The sequence below is a fragment of the Balaenoptera musculus genome, chromosome 5 (assembly GCF_009873245.2).
Source record: "Balaenoptera musculus isolate JJ_BM4_2016_0621 chromosome 5, mBalMus1.pri.v3, whole genome shotgun sequence".
Lineage (NCBI taxonomy): Eukaryota > Metazoa > Chordata > Mammalia > Artiodactyla > Balaenopteridae > Balaenoptera > Balaenoptera musculus.
Genome location: NC_045789.1, coordinates 18256901 through 18277276, shown reverse-complemented (window position 1 = coordinate 18277276; position 20376 = coordinate 18256901). Strand labels below are relative to the sequence as shown.

Here is a 20376-nt window from a genome sequence, read left to right as displayed (position 1 = left end):
CTAGGTACCAAAACCAGACAATCACAAAAAAAGAAAATTACAGGCCAATATCACTGATGAACATAGATGCAAAAATCCTCAACAAAATATTAGCCAACTGAATCCAACAATACATTATAAGGATCACACACCATGATCAAGTGGGATTTATCCCAGGGATGCTTGGATTTCTCAAAATTCACAAGTCAATCAATCAATGTGATATACCACATTAAGAAATTGAAGAATAAAATATATGATCATCTCAATAGATGCAGAAAAGCTTTCAACAAAATTCAACATCCGTTTATAATAAAAACTTTCCAGAAAGTGGGCATAGGGGGAACATACCCCAACATGGTAAAGGTATTATATGACAAACCCACAGCTAACAACATACTCAATGGTGAAAAGCTGAAAGTATTTCCTCTAAGATCAGTAAGAAGACAAGGATGCCCATGATGGAAATCCATGAAAAAGTTCAGGTTGCGGCTAGAGTTGTAAGGCAGTGTGGAGGTAGAGCTTCTCTTCCTTAGGAGTCCTCTGTTTTTTGTTAAGGTGTCAACTGACTGGATGAAACCCACTTACATTATGGATACTAATCTGTACTTTAATTAATTAAATGCTAATCTAAAATATACCTTCACTTCACATTTAGACTAGTGTTTGCCCAAATGTCTAGGTGCTATGGCTTAGCCATGTTGACATATAAAATTAACTAACACAGCACCCTTGGTCATTCTTTGTGACCTGCATTATCCTGATACCAAAGCCAGGTAAAAGTACCACACAGAAACCACAAATCAATATCTTATCTGAGGGATTTCCCTGGTGGTCCAGTGGATAAGACTCCATGCTCCCAATGCAGGGGGCCCAGGTGTGATCCCTGGTCAGGGAACTAGATTCCACATGCATGCTGCAAATAAGAGTTTGCAGGCTGCAACTAAGAGTCTGCATGCTGCAACTAAGAAGTCCACATGCCGCAACTAAGAATCCTGCATGTTCCAACTATGAGCCTGCATGCCGCAACTAAAAGATCCCACATGCCACAACTAAAGATCCTGCATGTTGCAATGAGGATCCCGGGTGCTGCAACTAAGACCCGGGGCAGACAAAACAAATTAAAAAAAAAAAAATCTTGTTTGACTATACCCATAAAACTTCTCAATAAAATACTGGGAAACCTAATCTGACAGCATATTAGCAGGAACAAGTCAGATTAATTCCAGGAATGCAACGGTGGGTCAACATAAGGAAATTATCAATATAATATACACATAAACAGAGTGAAGGTGAACAACCACATGATCATCTCAATTAATGCAGAATAACCTCTTGACAAAATCCAGTATGTTTTGATGATGACTCAATAAAATAGGAATTGAAAAGGAACTTTTTTAACATTAATGGAAAAAACATTTTTTCATATTCAGGTATGGGGAAGCCATTCTGGCTTATACATGCCTTGTCCTGAACTTTATGGGCTGCCAAACAGACAATATTTGTCAGCTTTAACCATTAAGGAATGTCCACTTTGAAGAGGAGTAATGCCTCCTTTTCTAACATGCCAATGCTAGTATTTTTTTGAAGGTAAAGTTCCCTTCCCAGATGACAGGGTCATGCTGGCTCACTGTGTACCTGCTAAACTGTAACTACATCTCTGTTGAAACCTTAAAGGAATGTACCCCTGTCATGTTTGATGTATGTTCTTTGTTCTGACAAGATATAAAATTGTGCTGAAAACCAAAAGAAAAAAAAAAAAGAGACAAGGATGCCCAATCTTGCCACTTTTGTTCAACACAGTACTGGAGGTCTTAGCCACAGCAATCAGAGAAGAAAGAGAAATGAAAGGAATTCAAATTGCAAAAGAAGAAGTAAAACTGTCACTGTTTGCAGATGACATGATACTATACATAGAATATCCTAAAGATGACACCAGGAAACTACTAGAGCTCATCAGTGAAGTTGGTAAAATTCATGGATAACAAAACTAATACACAGAAATCTGTTGCGTTTCTATACACTAACAACAAACTATCAGAAAGAGAAATTATGGAAACAATCCCATTTACCATCGTAGCAAAAAGAATAAAATACCTAGGAATAAACCTACCTAAGGAGGCAAAAGATCTGTACTCTGAAAAATATAACACACTGATGAAAGAAATTGCAGATGACACAAACAGGTGGAAAAATATTCTGTCTTCATGAACTGGAAGTATTAATATTGTTAAAATGACCATACTACCTAAAGCAATCTACAGATTCAATGTAATCCCTATCAAAATACCAATGGCATTTTTCACACAACTAGAACAAATAATTTTAAAATTTGCACGGAAACACAAAAGATCTTGAATAGCCAAAGCAATCTTGAGAAAGAAGAACAGAGCTTGAGGAATCCACGTTCCCTGATTTCAGACTGTACTACAAAGCTACAGTCATCAAAACAACATGGTACTGGCACAAAAACAGACACATGTATCAGTGGAACAGAATAGAGAGCTCAGAAATAAATCCACACACTTATGGTCAATTAATCTACAACAAAGGAAGCAAGAATATATAATGGAGAAAAGATATTCTCTTCAATGGGGGAAAACTGGACAACTACATGTTAAAGAGTGAAATTAGAACATTTTCTAATACCATATACAAAAATAAACTCAAAATGGATGAAAGACCTAGATGTTAGACTGGAAACCATAAAACTCCTAGAGGAAAACATAGGCAGAACACTTTTTGACATAAATCATAGCAATATTTTTTTAGATCTGTCTCCTAAAGCAAAGGAAATAAATGCAAAAATAAACAAATGGGTCCTAATTAGGCTTAAAAGCTTTTGTACAGCAAAGGAAACCATCAACAAAACGAAAAAACAATGTACTAAATGGGAGAAAATACTTGCAAATTATATGACCGATAAGGGGCTAACATCCAAAATATATAAATAGCTCATACAACTCAATGTCAAAAAAAACAAACAACCTGATTAAAAAATGACAACTCAATGTCAAAAAAAAAAACAACCCTGATAAAAAATGAGCAGAAGGGGCTTCCCTGGTGGCGCAGTGTTGAGAGTCCGCCTGCCAAATGCAGGGGACAACGGGTTCGGGCCCTGGTCTGGGAGGATCCCACATGCCGCGGAGGCAACTGGGCCCGTGAGCCCAACTACTGAGCCTGCGCGTCTGGAGCCTGGTGCTCCACAACAAGAGAGGGCCGCGATAGTGAGAGGCCCGCGCACCGTGATGAGAGTGGCCCCCACTTGCCTCACCTAGAGAAAGCCCTCGCACAGAAACGAAGACCCAACACAGCCATAATAAATAAATAAATAAAAATTAAAACTTAAAAAAAAAAAAAAAAAAATGAGCAGAAGATCTGAACAGACATTTTTCCAAAGAGAACATGCAGATGGCCAACAGGCACATAAAAGATGCTCAACATCATTAATCATCAGGAAAATGCAAATGAAAACCACAGTAAGATATCACCTCACACCTGTCTGAATGGCCATCAACAAAAAGTCTACAAATAACAAATGCTGGTGAGGATGTGGAGAAAAGGGAACCCTCGTACACTGTTGGTGGGAATGTGAATTGATACAGCCACTATGGAGAACAGTATGGAAGTTTCTAAAAAAACTAAAAATAGAATTACCATATGACCCAGCAATCCCACTCCTGGGTGTACATCTGAAAGAAAGGAAAATGTTAATTTGAAAAGATATATGCACCCCAATGTTCATAGCAGCATTATTTATAACTGTCAAGATATGGAAGCAACCTAAGTGTCCTTCAACAGATGAATAGATAAAGAAGAGGTGGCATATACATATATATATATTTATTTATTTTGTATGTATATATAATGAAAATTTGCCATTTGCAGCAACATGGATGGACCAGGAGGTTATTTTGCTAAGTGAAATAAGTCAGACAGAGAAGAGAAAGACAAATATTGTGTGATATCACTTATATGTGGAATCTAAAAAATACAACTAGTGTATCTAAGAAAAAACAAACAGACTTACCAACATAGAGAACAAATTAGTGGTTACCAGTGGAGAGAGGGAAGCGGGAAGGGACAAGATAGGGGTAGGGGATTAAGAGGTACAAACTATTATGTATAAAATAAATATGCTTCAAAGATATACTATATAACATAGGGAATATAGTCAATATTTTATAATAACTATAAATGGAGTATAACATTTAAAAATTGTGAATCACTAAATTGTAAACCTGTAACTGTTATAATATTGTACATATATAACTATATATATCTCAATAAATTTTTTTAAAAAGTAAAGAAAGAAAAAAAATCTCTCCTCCCATTTTCCCTACTGCAGTATTCATAGAGCCAAAACCTTCACATGTTCCTGGCTGTCCAGAAGCCTCAGAAATTGTTTTACTAGGAGGGCATAAATATATTAAAGTTGTTAGTGGAGGGGAGAGAAGCCACATTTATATGACTATATTCCCAGATTCCCGGTGTTGGACTCATTCTTTCAATTAATTTCTTAAAACAACATTATTTCACTGGACTTCTGGATATTTAATTTATATGACTATATTCCCAGATTCCCGGTGTTGGACTCATTCTTTCAATTAATTTCTTAAAACAACATTATTTCACTGGACTTCTGGATATTTAATTTATATTACTATATTCCCAGATTCCCGGTGTTGGACTCATTCTTTCACTTAATTTTTTAAAACAACATTATTTCATTGGACTTCCTGGATATTTAATTTAATAAACATTTATTTTATCCTCTTAAACTTGCAAGAATCATGATAGTATGATAGGGTAAATGGATATGATTAACTGATTCTTTATCCAATATTTTTTGCATGTTTGTTTTTCCCATATCCATTCTAATCGGTGTGTAGTGTGTGATGATTCATTTTATGTGTCAACTTGACTGGCCTAAGGGATGCCCAGAGAGCTGGTAAAACAGTATTTCTGCGTGTGTCTGTGGATGTGTTTCTAGAAGAGATTAGCATTTGACTGAGTAAACAAGATCTGCCCTCACCAATCCAATCCCCTGGGGGCCGGAATGGAACACAAAAGCAAAGGGAGGGTAAATTATCTCTCTCTTCTTGAGCTGGGATGTTCATCTTTTCCTGCCTTTGGACATCAGGGCTCCTGGTTCTTGGGCCTTCGAACTCTAGGACTTTTACCAGTGCCCTCAGATTCTCAGGCTTTTGACCTTGGACTGGGAGATATACCACTGACACCCCTGGTTCTCAGGCTTTTGGACTGAGACTGAACTATATCACCAGATTTCCTGGTTCTCCAGCTTGCAGACAGTAGACTGTGGAACTTCTCAGCCTCAATAACCATGCAAGCCAATTCCCATAATACATCTCCTCATATATATCTCTATTTGTCCTACTGGTTCAATTTTTGTGAAGAACCCTAATACAAGTGGTATCTTATTGTTATTTTAATTTGTATTTCCCTGATGACATATGATGTAGAACACCTTTTCATATGCTTATTGAACATCTGTATATCTTCCTTGGTGAGGTGTTCAGGTCTTTTGCCCATTTTTAAATTGAGTTGTTTGTTTTTTTATTGTTGCATTTTAAGGGTTCTTTGTATATTTTGGATAACAGTTCTTTATCAGATATGTCATTTGCAAATATTTTCTCCTAGTTTGTGGCCTATCTTCTAATCCTCTTGATCCAATATGTTTTTACTTAGACATATGACTTCATATATATCTTCACATTAATAATTGGTACTTAACTAGTATAGATGTGCTTATTAGCATAGACATACTTAATAGTCTCCAACAAGTAGAAAATTCTGTGATTCTTGTTACTACCGCTAAAAAGCTGGCTCCCTTAATCCTGAAACTTTTCCTTTTGATCTCTCTGTCTTCGTCTATCTGACAGAACAATACTTTTTTAAAAAAGCTAACAGAAAACTATCAGCAAATGTGGACAATTATGAAAACATTTGGAAGATGAATTAATTACTGTAAGCATGGTTCATTCTTTTTCTGAAAGAGTAGCTACTACTCTTTGTTGTTCTATAACATTTTCAAGAATTGGTTACTTTTCATCAAATTTAAAGTACTCAGCTGATATCAAAAGCAATAGTGCTTGGCTGGTGTTTCATTTTATATCTTACTATCCTTTTAAACATTAATTCAGCAAACATTTAAAATGTACTCTTTAAAGTGTGCTATGCTAAACGCTGTGAAGAATTAAGCTCTCAAGAGCTTAGCATTCATAGATAACAACTGAAGAGAGGGCATTTCCAGGCAGAGATAAATTCTTGAACACAAGCACAGAGATGGAAAGGGCAAGGTGACCAATATGTAACTTATGTGAATGGGTAGTAGTGGAAGATATAAGAATTGAAAGGTATATTGGGTTGTTTGAAACACCCAATGCCAAACTTATTCAGTAAGCAATAGGAGACTCCTGAGCAGGAGAGTGGCATTCTCAAAATCATACTTAGCAGATTAACTCAACTGCACTATGTGGGATAAATTGTAATACAGAGACTGGAAAAGGAATTCCAGTCGAGATATTACAATAGACCAAATCAACAAAATTACAGGGGTGAGATGGGGTGAGAGGGTGGATTGCAGAAAGATCACAGAGGTGGAAACAACAGAACTTGGATGTGGGAGCACAAGAAGCAGAAGTAGTCTAAGATGTTTCCAGCCTAATGTACGAGAGGATGCTGCTCTTCTGAACAGAAACAGGACATTAGGAGGAAGATCAGGCTTTCCAGAGAAAAATGAATTAAGGTTTGGGAATATTTAATTTGAAATGTTGGTGGGTCACTTATATTTAAGTGTGAAGCAGACACTTGGAAATGCATGAAGCTCAAAGAGGATATAGGATTTATGAGAATGAATAAAATTACCAAGGGAGAAAGAGAGAAGAGGATGGGAGAAAAAAGAAAAATGTGAGACATAAATAGAGAAGACAGTAGGTGCTGTCAAAAGAAAGTGTAATGAGAATCTGGAGGGTAGGGTACCTTGGACACCAAGGGAGGGGAAAGTTTTTCAACAGGATGATAGTGGATGAAACTGAGAGGTGTTCTTCTTTACAATGCTTCCCTTCTCTTCAGTAATAGAAACTGGTACCTAGAAAGGGGCTATATTGCCCAGTCTCCTTTATAGCTAGAAGTGCCTATTTACATAGTTTGGGCCAATGAAATGCAATCATACATTTTCTGTGTTACATCCAGGAAGACACCTTGAAAAGGAGGGGGGCATACTTCTATTTTCCCTTCCTGCTCCTAATAATGGCTGGAGCTCCAGCAGATAAGTTTTGGATCATGAAGAGATCTCAAGAATGGGAACTGCACATCAAGATATGGAGCAGCACAATACAGCATCCTAGTTTCCTGCCATCAAGGAGCCACCACGTCACCTCTGAAAGATTACCTCTAGATTGTCTTTTTTAGAAATAAATAAACATGCAGCCACACTCAAATAAGAATTGATAAAAAAATTTTTGATTATTTGGTGTGGGAGTAGAGCCCAGTTGGGGGCATTTTCCAAATAATGGCTATGAAAACAGGTTCTAGAGTCAAACTGACTAGCATTAAATTCAGCTCCATCATTCATTAACTATGTGACACTGAATAAGAAATTTAACGGCTCTAAGCCTCATCATATTAATAGAGTAGACATATTAATAGAGCCTACCTCATGGGTTATGTGAGAAATGATTTAGATTATTGATGTAAAGTGCTTCACACAGTGCTAGCACATAGTAGGTGCTCAATGAATGTCAGTGAAAAAAACCTCAGGTGGTCATTGGGTAATATGGTATAATTTTTAAAATACATTTCATGAAATGAAAATCAAAACTACAATGAGGTACCACCTCACACCAGTCAGAATGGCTATCATTAAAATGTCTACAAATAACAAATGCTGGAGAAGGTATGGAGAAAAGGGAACTTTCCTACACTGTTGGTGGGAATGTAAGTTGGTGCAGCCACTATGGAAAACAGTATGGAGGTTCCTCAGAAAACTAAAAATAGAATTACCATATGATCCAGCAATCTCACTCCTGGGCATATATATGGACAAAACTATAATTCAAAAAGATACATGCACCCCAATGTTCACAGCAGCACTATTCACAGTAGCCAAGACATGGAAACAACCTAAATGTCCATTGAGATGAATGGATAAAGAAGATGTGGTACATATATACAATGGACTACTACTCAGCCATAAAAAAATAACAAAATAATGCCATTTGCAGCAACATGGATGCAACTAGAGCTTACCATACTAAATGAAGTAAGTCAGAAAGAGAAAGACATATGATGTCACTTATATGTGGAATCTAAAATACGGCACAAAGGAACCTATCTACAAAACAGGAGCAGACTCACAGACATAGAGAACAGACCTGTGGTTGCCAAGAGGAGGGGAGTAGGGGAGGGATGGACTGGGAGTTTGGGGCTAGTAGATGCAAACTATTACATATAGAATGGATAAACAACAAGGTCCTATTGCATATCCTGAGATGAACCATAATGGAAAAAAATATAAAAAAGAATGTATATATGTGTATAACTGAGTCACTTTGCTGTAGAGCAGAAATTAACACAACATTGTAAATCAAGTATACTTCAATAAAAAATACATTAAAAAAACACATTTCATGAAATTTCATGATTTCAGAATATCAAATCTGCAGTTTAAAGAAACATAAATTTATATTAAACAAAGTACTGAACATAAAGTATACTTTGTAAGCTTCAAATCATTACATAAATGAAAATTTTTACCATTTAAACTTGAGTGCATATCACTTTACAACGTGACCTCTAATAACACTGACAAAGTATATTCATTTGATTTTGATACATGACAAATGATTTATTACCATTGCTTGATTTTTTTTTTTTTTTTTTTACTAAAAGCAAAACAATGGAAAACCAATAAGTCATAATGGGTTGAAGAAATTAGTTTCAAAAACAATTCAGTTTTATAATATTTATAAGGTATTTAATGCTACTTAAAGCAAATTCCCACCCCCCAAGCTTTATTTTTAAAGTTTATTCTTGTGGGAGCCAGCATAGAGAAACGGAAAGAACCCACATTTTGCAGTCAAATAAACCTGAGTTCAAACACAGTTTCCATCTCTTACTAATACTATGGAAATGGTTGTATAGTGTGGTTGGTTAGCATTAAAACTATTTTGCAGGAACTGAGAAATGCAAATTCTCATACCAAATTCTTTATTTTGTATTCATAAATAATTATAATACTGTGTTAACATTTTAATTTTTTTAGCAGTACACTCATTCTAAACTATTTAAGAAATATTTACCACACTAAGAGATAATTAAAAAGGTTGATGTTCTCATTTAAAAATATTTTCCAATTCTTAAATACTGTGTACCATTCTGGTTACTGAACCATAAGAGGGAAATAATAGCTGGGAAAGGTAGACAGAACAACAGCCACAGTAATCAAGGAAATAGAGGAAGAATTTTCACACTAAAAACTTTTCAAAGAAAAGCCTTTTGCTAGGAACACAGAATTCTTAGAGACGAGGTGTTACAAAATCAAAGAATGTAGAGGTTGTACCTCAGTGGTGTGATATTTAGATGGGATCTGGCCACAAGGCCCAGAAATGCTAGAGTCCTGCCATTGATCAGCTATCCCTCTCTGTGAGGTCCTTGAGGAAAGAACATGGACTGAGGAGGCAGGCAACATAAAGAAATTCTACATTCCTAGGTGGTACATAGGTCTTAAGGCTACAAACTCCCCTTTAGAGATCTGTAAATAAACTAGGATACACCTATGAAGAGCTCCTTTTGTCTAAGTTAGGTTAGGTCCAGTGGACAAAAATCAAATCAGACAGGAAGCATATAAAGCCTGCTTTACCACTTCCATGTCCAATTTCAAAGCCAACTCTACCCCAGGAAAGAGTAATCTAGACTGTTGCAGATGTGAAAAGCCAGAAGGAGGATGTGAGAGCCTTCACCAGTGCCTACAGCAAAATGGCTGGCATCTGAATTTGCTTTTTGGGGTCACCATATAGTTGAGTATCTAGTTTCTCAGTAGGAAGAGGAGGTATCCAAAGTACTGTAATGTTTTTCTTATCATTTTATTCATCTCTCTTGTCATCTCTTATTATGGATTACACATGTCTCTTTTTCCATTAGATATAGAACCGTTGAGGATGAAGACTTTCTTATATCTTTGCATCCCCATAACTTAGCAGGATACTGAACCTACGGCATATGCCAGTAAGCGTTTTTTAAGTGACTAAATGATTATTCAGGAAGCGACTGAGTAGGAAAAAACGTACTACAGATACATTCTTGAGAGGCAGATAAGGCTTGTATGGAGAGCATTCTAACATATATGGAACAATTAAGCCACAATAAATGACCCACAGAATTGAGTACTGAACCGTGTCCTCCGGAGTATAAATATACAAATTTGTAGTAGAAACACATTAAAGTACTGTAGCTCATTTGGGGGTAAGGCATGGTCAAGATAGGATAGGATTTAAGCCTTTAGAATGGTTAGAATCTGGATGGAATCTTTGCTGGGGAAAAAAAAAAATCCTGAGACAACTTTTAGGTGGATTCTGACATAGACTCCTTAAGGCCTTTGCAGAAGCCTGGTTTCTTTCGCCTAAGGTTAAGAGCCTCCTTGGTTTAGTGGGGTGGGCTGGGCTTTCGCAAGGTCTTTGCTCTACTTATACACAATGTAATGAATCAATGCTGCCGTTGCCTGGTATCTGACAACAGGAGCAGCTTTCAGTTACCTGAATTTGCATTGCTTCGGTTGGTGAGTTTTTCGTCTCCTTCCCCCGGTTCTCTGTTTCTTGTCACCACCACCTTCTGGGTTTCTCTTAGCACCCTTTGGACTATCTACGGGATAAAGTCAGAGCGCTTTCCCCCTGGGGTGCGAGCATAGTTGTGGTAGGAGTTGGGGATGAGGTTGCGGAAGCGTTTCCCTTTGCACTAAGACTTTTCTTTCACAGTACTTGCTAGTCTCTTCCCAGGCGCCCTAACTGACTTAAGGGGGATTAAAGGGGAAATGGACCACGGTCAAATTACCCCTAACGCCTTCCAACGCGTTTTCTAGAGCTTTTCTGAATCGGGATTCAACGCAGTAAGAAGAGCAGCGAGCCTCGGCCCCGCCCTCTGCTGGAGGACGCCGAGAGCGCGGGGCGGAGCGAGTGGGGAAGGCTTGCGGCTCGGTGCGCATGCTCCCAGGGCTCGGCCAGGGAAAAGCGCTTGAACCTCTCTCCCAGAGACTTCCGGGTGGAAAGAAATGGGCGGAGCCAGTTCCGGAAGCAGAGGGGCGGGCGCCTACTATTTAACCTCCTTCCTTGGAGGCGCGCTTGTGCTCTCGGTTGGTGAACGGAGGAATCTGTGGGATGTCTTACCTGTGCTCATACTCCTTTTCAATTTTCCACGCGGCTAGAAATCGACCTGGGAGTATTCTGACACCAGTGAGCAGGTGGGGCGATAGCCCCTGCGCTAGCACCTCCATTTACAGAAGTTCTTCCCGGGCCTCCTGAAATTGTTGACGGCTTCTTTTTGCTCCACATCTCTTCTAGCCTCCCTGTTTTTAATCCCTTTGCAGCCGCCCACCCTTCCCCCCACGCCATTATGTATGCTCGGGCTCCCCGTGTGCTTAAATTGGCTGAAGGTGGCAGCACTGAGGATCATGTGGGTCCTGGATCCTACCAGGTACCGTTCCTGAAGCAGCAGGCAACAGGTAAGGTGTAGAGAAAGGCAAGCCTTCTGTGAGAGGCACCTCACTTTCAGCCTGCTCCGCTTCTGTGTGCCTGAGTTAAACACTATAGTACCACTTCATAAGTATAACACATGAAGCAGGCAGGGAAAATACTATCCTTATTTTACAAATGGTAACTGGTAAAATAATTTGTCGCATTTCACAAGGCCAGTAAGCGTATGGCGACGACTTTTGATTTTACAGTGGTTGTCCACATACTTTAAATGGTACAGATTAGATCTAGGATTTTTATTTCCTGGCCCCGTTGACTATGTGAGTCTCCAAATCTCCTGTGTACTTCTTACCGCTTTCTGTCTCTTTTCTTTGTAATTCTGCCTGCCTCACACACCTTTCCTAACTAACCAGAGAAACATTAATTTACTGAGATATAACTTTTATATTTCTGTTTTGGAATACCTTTTAAAGATAGTCCCATGTATTTTTTCAGGTAGATGCTTCCTATCTTACCATCCCCATCTTTTTCAATATACTTAACGAGAGCCTGTTTATCCCACATTCTGTAAAGAAAAGCTGTACTCTTTGAGAGGTGGGGTGGGAATGGATAATTTAAATAATTATTTGCTCTCATTTGTTAGCAATTAGTGGCTAGGGGGTGACTTTTAATAAATACTTCTAATTTGCTTTCTGCTTTTTCTAATCTCATGATTTTTGTGGGGCTTAATACCATCCAAATTACACTTTTTCCCTTGTTAGCCTGCATTTTCCCTATTGTCACACTCTTCCTGTATTTTTAAACAAATGCCAGGATCCACTACTCTGTTAACGTGTTTGATGAGATTAGGGTATTAGGTTGATTTAAGTTTCTTTGGAGTACAAATTTGTCATTTGTCATTGTTTTAATCTTGAATTTTACTGCTTTTCAGCTTCTGCTATTGATATCAGTGTTCTTGGAGCTTATTATGTGTCTTTATTTAATGCACCTGAGTCCTTTTAAGCATTAACTCCCTACCTATTTATTAGCCACTGACGACCACCGAAAATGCTTACACTTATGATACTTTTCAATCCTTATTTTATTTTGACACAACTGACCATTGTCTTTTTAGAGATATTTCTTCCCTTGGTGTTTGTAACATCATTTTTTCCTGGTTCTTTTTCCAACTATTGTCTTGGAACAGTGCCTGATACATGGTTGGGACCTAGTAAACATTTGTTAAATGCTGAATCAGGTATCATTTTTCCCCTCTTCAACCAACCCTCCATAGTCTTCTTTAAAGGTTTTTATTTTTCTAAATACCTTTTAAATGTTTATATACTGTACTTCCCATCCTTTGCTTGTTGCTTTTCTCATGTTTACTTTTTCATTCAAATCCATAGCTTCAGCTGCTATCTATGATTCTGATGACTCCCGTAACAGTCTTTAGAGATACAGGTGATTCATATCTCTAAGATGAGCTTTCTCCTGATCATCAGGCCTTTGCATTGCCAATTACTTTTTTTGGACATCTCTACCTGGGTGGTCTCTGGCATCTGAAATTCCAGGTGTCTGAACTTATCATTTCCCTACCATCACAGACCCCTTTGAAAAAAAATGCCCTGTCAGTTGCTTATAAGCTTTTAGCTTTGGAATTATTTTAGACTCCTTTTTTTCCTCTGACTGATCACTCCCATTGATCATTAGAACCTATTGATTTTCTCTTCTCATTCTCAAACTGGTTCCCTTTCTTCATTTAACTGCCCTTGACTGAGTTTGGGATTTGTTATTTTTATTCTGAAATAAACCAATAAAATATTTCTGGTTTCTCTGTTTCAGTCTCTAACAACTTCTGTCTTATGGCTAATGTAATCTTCCTAAGATATAATTATGTTATTTGTTTAAAAAATTCCTTTTAACACTAAGCTTAAAATATGAACTCCTTAACATGGTGCATAAGATTCTTCATGATCCCTAACCTGGTCTCTCACTTGACCTGATCTTTCCAGGCACCACACCTCCACCAGCACTTAACCTACATATCAGCAGTTCCAACTTTGCATTGTCTATAAATTCATGTTCATTCACCTCAATGCCTTTGTACCTTCTGCTACCTTTGCTGAGTATAAGCTCTCTTTTCTTTCCTTACTTGGCTAATTCCTACTTATTCTTTGAGCCTCAGGTAAAGTGAAGTTGTTCTTTGACTCCACTCTGTCTCAGGTTTTTCTTCTTTGACTCCTAATGACTCAAAGCACTTTGATGCTATATTGTAATTATCTGTTAACTTATCTGGCTGCCACATTAAAATGTGAGATTATTGAGGGCAATAACCAAGATCTCGACTGTGTTAGTCTCAGTTTTTAGCTCAATGCCTTAACACGTATGTAAAAGAAATAAACAGTAATTCTTGAAATAAAGTTTAAAAAAATCTAATGAGTTACACATAGCAGAATTAAAAACTCATAATCTGACTTGTGTGAACTTTGCTTAGAGATCAGTAACTGGGGTTTGCAAGGCCCTTCTTTTACTGTTTTATAGAATTGTGCCTTGTTGACCTATGAAGGAAACTAGGAAATTTGGGAACTTTGGAACTTTGAGCAGCTGCATCCTATAGAACCCTGTTTTCTTGGGAACTTGGGAACTTTGAGCAGCTGCATCCTATAGAACCCTGTTTTAGTAATACTCAGCACTGACATGCTAATAATAATAATCAATAGAGGTTATAGGTGTTTCTTTAGTCATTTCTCTACAGGATTCCCTGACAAGATAATTTAAAAGTAGCTGTTACCTCTTTCCTAGGTACCTTCTGCTTTACACCTCTTTGAGATCAGTAACACACTGGACTATACAGAAGTATGCACACTTATTTAAGGGTCAGGGAAATTTTGTAGAGTATGATGTAGGAAAAGCGATGTTGGGACTTTATGTAATTTACTTGTTACCTTGAATTACACAAGAGGAGAAGATCTTAGTCTTAGAACTTCAAAAGAAAGGTGCAGATACTCTTTATTCTCAACGTTTCTCTTCTAATTATCATTTTCCTCTTACTGTAGGCTGCTTGGTCAGTCCTCCAGTGTATTGTCTTCATATTTTTCTCAGAAAATTCTTTCCACATTAATTTTCAAACTTCATTGCCTTGACTTTTGCCCAGTTGATCAGGGATTTCTACCCAGGATTTGCAGCCAGAAAGGAATAGGACTGAGCTGCTCTGATTTCATGAGTGGGAGAGATAATGGATATTCCGATTCCAGATTAGTGAGAGCTGCTCCTGATTTTCTTGCAAATTATCTGAGAAGCAAACAAATCTTATCTCATTAAAGCAAATCTTTCCCATAAACGACCAGCCTAGTAAAATATGATAAAAACATAGTCCTTTTAATAATGTGACTGCTCCTGGCATTATTGTGCTAAGGAGTATTTCATTGCTTTTTGAGCTTGATTTACATAACAAATGGTACCCCATATTAGCATATATTAGTTATCTGTACTGGTTCTATATTAGTTATCTAGGCTGGGTGACAGTGGTTCTTAATATATTCTTTGCCAAATTTCTTCTTTGATGGGAAAGCAGTTTTATCTGCCACAGAAGCATGAGCTGTCCATGGTCTTGTACTCCTGCCTATGTGCTTATGCTGGCAATAATGGTTTTATCTTATTAGCCGTTCAGAATTTAGGGAGACCATTTCAGGGAATTCTACCTTTATTTAAGTTTAAATAAAAATATGTATGTGATTGCTATATAAATGTTGGTGTCCCTGAAGATGAGTATATGTTTCAAAGATCTAGTTATTGCTTTTATGTGAAGAATGCCCTGCTTGCTTTGTACTGTAGTTGTGGCTGCAGAACTTGTCCTTTATCCCACGCCGCCCACCTTCTTTCTCAAAAAATAGACTGACTTTTATTGCTTCATGCCAGTCTGATTTATCTTCTGCTGTTGGTGCCACAAACTTAATATATCTCAAACTGAACTTACTTCGTTCTTCTTGCATCTTATCTTCTATATTTTTCATTTCTTCTTTCTACCTGTCAGTTTGATTTATCATTTATTGTTGGAACTTAACATGTCAGTATAGTCATATGTCCCAAATCAAACTTTTAATTTTTCACTCCACCAACCCTGATGTGCCAGAATCGTCTTCTCCTATATTTTGTATCTTAATTATTAGCAGCACTGTTTGTAATGTAATTGTTTGTTTGTTTGGCTTCCCCACTATTTGAGGCAAGGGTTTTAGCTTATTCATTATTGTACCCTAACTGCCTCTCTCTGACACGTAATAAAGCATTCAGTATTGCTGAATGAATGACTAAAGGTGTAGTTTAGAATATCACCTATTCTATATTTATTGTTTAATATGCACGACAGTATGATAGGGAGACCAACCATCCTGGTTTATCTGGGAATGTCCTGATTTTAGCACTACAAGTCCTGTGTCCTGGGCAAACTAAGACAGTTTGTCACCCTAACTACACAGTAGGCATATAGTTATGAATAAAACAGAAAAGTCCCTTCTCTTATGGAGCTTATTAGTATAAACATTTAAATTTTCTTGTGGTTTTACTTGAGCTCAGTATTTCATACAAACTTTTAACCTATTGATGAAAGATTCTTTTGTGATTAATGTTGGGAAACTTCAGTGAAGATTTTATGAGTACTGGCTTTCTTGAACACATGGGGCTATTGTTTAGGGGTTTTTTTCCCCCCATTTTTATATGAATTTTAGTATTTTGCAATGCATTTTATGTTTCTTTAAATAGATTCAGTTAGAATCTCTGCCATGTTCTGATGACAGCTGCCTCAGAACTAGCCTGAGCTTAGCTTTCTTAGTTTTCATATCTATCTCACGTTACCTAAATGAACATAAATTTTAAAAAATATACCTTTAATTGTGAGATGAAATACTGATGCAGAAAATTGCATAAAATTTAAATAACTTAAAAAGTGAATACTCAAGTAAAGAAATATAACATTGCAAAATTTTCTTTTCCAATCATAACCCTTTCCCTCTCCCCTACAGGTAAGCACTATTCTAATTTTTATGGCAATTAATTCCCTGCTTTTTTTAATGGATTATTAAATCATATTGATGAAATGACCCCTTTAACATAATGAAATGTCTCTCTTATTCCTGGTATTCTTTGTTCTAAAATCTGCTTTGTCTGATTTTAATTTAGTCACTCCAGCTTTCTTTGATACATGGATGCGTGGTATATCTTCTTTCATCCTTTTATTTTTAACCTCTGTGTCTTTATGTTTTAAGAGGGTTTCCTATAGACACCATAAAGTTGGGTCTTGCTTTTTTATCTAATCTGACAATCTCTTTTAGTTGGGGCATTTAGAACTTTTCCATTTAATTTCACTATCAATATTGTTGTATTTAAATTTACTCTCTTGCTATTTGTTATGTATTTATCTCATCTGTTCTTTGTTTCTCTTCTTCTTTCGCTAACACAGTTGAATGATTTGAGTTTTTAAAAAAATGGTTCTGTTTTTATCTCCACTATTGGTTTACTAGCTGTACCTCTTTCTTTTATTACTTAGTGGTTGCTCTAGGGTTTACAATATACATGTCTAATTTATCACAATCTACCTTCAAATAATATTGTACCACTTCATGTATAGAATATGAGCCATACAACAGTGTGCTTCTGTTTTCCCCATCTCATTCTTTGTGCTATTGTGGCCATATATTTTATTTCTACATATGCTGTAATGCCACAATAAATTGAAATTATTTTTGCTTAAAACAGTCAATTTTTTTTAAAGTGATTAAGAATTGAGAAAAAATGTCTTTTATTAACCCACATAAAATTAGTTGTTAATCCCATTCAGTATACTTTTCATTTCAGAAGTTTGATTTGGGTCTTTTTTATATCTTTATCTCCTCATCATGTTCATCTTTCTTCTACCTTATTGAACATATGAAGAATATTTATAATAGATACTTTAATGTTTTTTGTGCTAATTCCATCTTCTCATTCCTAAATGTGTTTCTTTTCATTGACTTTTCTCCAGTTTATAGGACATATTTTCCTGCTGCTTGGTAGAACACTCTCTGGTTATTTTCACTGTTCACCTTATATAATCTGTAGCTTGATTTCTGTGTGCTTATATGTGTGTTTTGATTGAAATCTGTATCTTGTTCTTTGGTTGCTTACCCCAATTTGGAACATTTCAACTGCTGTCCTGGGTTTCTCAAAACTTGGCTTCCTTTTAAGGATTTCTGTTATGGTCCTTGTGTTGTTTTGTTTGTTTGTTTGTTTTTGCTTTGGGATAGCAAATTCAAACCATCAGTCACTAAATTAACACCCAGAGTTTTAACATCATTCATGAAGCTTTTTCTAATCACCTCAGTGTGGTTGAGAACTTCCCCTCTTTTTGACCCTCTGGGCATTTTTTAGCACTTCAGATATTTTTCCATGTTTAAAATTATTTTAGTACTTTTCTTAATGCTTCAGTAGGTTGTTGCTTTTTAAGGGTAAGGTCTGCATTTGACTCACCTCTTTTGTGCTTTAATACCCAACACAAATAACTTTTGATTTCAGTTGCATTTTAATACATGAAGGCCTCAAAAGAAACTTTATTTCTGGTTTTAAAAATATATTATTAGTCCAGATTAGCAAGCTTTTAAACTGTACTAATTATCACCATTAGTCTTCATAGTGTACATTGTCCTTAGTTGTACAAGATTCTCACAAGTTTTGAGTCCTCACTTTCATTCTTTTATTACCTGTTGAATATAGCTGCTCTATTTTCTCTCATTTTTTCTTTAGTATCTATGTTGATTAAACTATGCTCATTTTCTTGATATATTTCTTGAAAATTTTTATCAATCTTTCAGCAGACTAAATCTGTCTACTAAGTTTACTTACTGAGTGTGTCTCTGCTTGTATCTTGGATTTATAAACCTTTGTTTTGGGTCAGGCAATCAAGAAATATTTACCGAGTGCCAACTATGTACCAAAGCGAGGAAACATATTAATTACTTGCCGTAAGCTCACTTTAAATTATTTCTATCTAGGCTCTGCCTACAAATTCATATATGCTATTCTCTATAATTAATATGTTTTTCCAATATATAAAACTGTGATCGTCTGAGGATGAAAATATTTTATCAGTTAAATAGAACTTCCATTTTCATCTCAACCAAATATGCTTAGAAGAAAAAAGACTTATTTTCTTTAGATATTTTTTCTGGTGTTTAGTAAGTCCAGTTCTGTAGGTTCTTAATGTATATTAATACAAATTCTGCTCTTACATAGAATTTTTGAAATGCAAAAACTTCTGTAGCTAGACATTAGTTCTAATAATACAGTCTCAGCAATTGATGTTACCAAATGATTTTATACATTTTGAGTGCTTTTTCTCTGAAATTATTAGAATCCTATCTTATCTGCCGGTGATATGATTTTACTTTCATAGGTGGCTATGCACCATTCCTTTCTTTGGCTGCCAGAGAAAGTACTTTTACTGTTGCCTCTAACACTGAGAAAGCTGTTCCAGGTCCAGGACACTATAATGTTTCAGAGGTGCAGGTAAATTTATAATAGTTATTATAATTGAGTTAATAAAAATCATGCTTTCTTCCTCTAATAGACTAACATGTCATTTGTCATATTTTATTTTCCCTTCATATGATCTTCTTTCACCTTTCAATCTATATTTTGCAATTAGAATAAGAGAAAAACAAATGTGTTCACTGTCGGTTGTCTGGTTGGGTGTTCGTCATTAATCCACATATTCTATAAGACGTAAAACATTGTTACATGCCTCATAGACCTTGAGATTCCTGAATAGGAGAATAGGACTACTGAATTAATTAAGGCCCATGAAAGTTGTGCAGATGGTCAAAATATGTAGAATAAGGATGGCAACAGAGTGAAGGAATTGGTTTGTGTGCCATACTCTAAAGTTATAGCTATTGCCATTGTCTTCTATTTCTCAGGAGTCTGTGACCAGAATATCTTCACTGGTCCATTTATGTTCAGAAACAGTGGTTGTAACTCCAGTCTTTATAATCATTAATATCAAGTTTTCCCTTTTCACATAAATTTTGTACTCATTCATAATGACTCCTACTTGACCCTAGCAGACCTTTATCTCCCCTGTTGGAGGCCCAGATCAAGTCATGATGCCTTAATTTTTGCATTAGATTTTCTCAATTATTAATGGCAATGATTCTACCAGTTAGGGGTTTTTGGTTGCAAGCAATAAAGGGGATTTTTAAAACAGATACTAGGTTTATCATAGATTTATAGGCAAGGTACTTGGGTGCTCATAGACTTGAAGGAAGAATTGAGCAGTCAGGTCTTAAAGAAGGATAGGACTAAGATAATTCCAGGTATTTCGGTAGTAAGAACTTCTGCATCGTTCAATGGGAAACTGCCATTAGATAACTTAATTCTATAGCTTCTTCCACTTTTTATGTGCGACAACACTCAAGATTAAAATCCCCAGTAGGGAAAATCTGATTGGTCCAGTTTTATTATGGACCCACACCTATGATTCCTGGGCCAGGGGTTCCTGTGTTTAGAAGCTCCTTTAAAATCACAAAATATAGGGGAGATTTGATTGTCCCAAGGGTGGCAAATATGCTGTTATGAGCAGATAATAGAAGGGATGCTGGACAGATAAAAACAATAGATTTCCATTATTTTTCACCCCTTGACTGCCTAGTTCTCTCTCATGCACACAACATACACACACTTC

General features: G+C 36.5%; 2 protein-coding genes across 2 annotated transcripts in view; one reads left to right on the top strand and one right to left on the bottom strand.

Moving 5' to 3' along the window:
* RAP1GDS1 (Rap1 GTPase-GDP dissociation stimulator 1) overlaps positions 1-11116 on the bottom strand; it is a 306019-nt gene extending 294903 nt beyond the window's left edge. Inside the window, exon 1 of the mRNA XM_036852830.1 lies at positions 10755-11116. The gene's annotated coding sequence lies outside the window, so the exon portion shown is untranslated. The remainder of the gene's footprint in view (positions 1-10754) is intronic.
* A 491-nt stretch (positions 11117-11607) lies between these two features.
* The window catches only part of STPG2 (sperm tail PG-rich repeat containing 2), a 344744-nt gene continuing 335975 nt past the window's right edge, over positions 11608-20376 (top strand). The window contains exons 1-2 of the mRNA XM_036853457.1: positions 11608-11716; positions 19090-19202. Coding sequence (XP_036709352.1) covers positions 11608-11716; positions 19090-19202 — 222 coding nt within the window. The remainder of the gene's footprint in view (positions 11717-19089; positions 19203-20376) is intronic.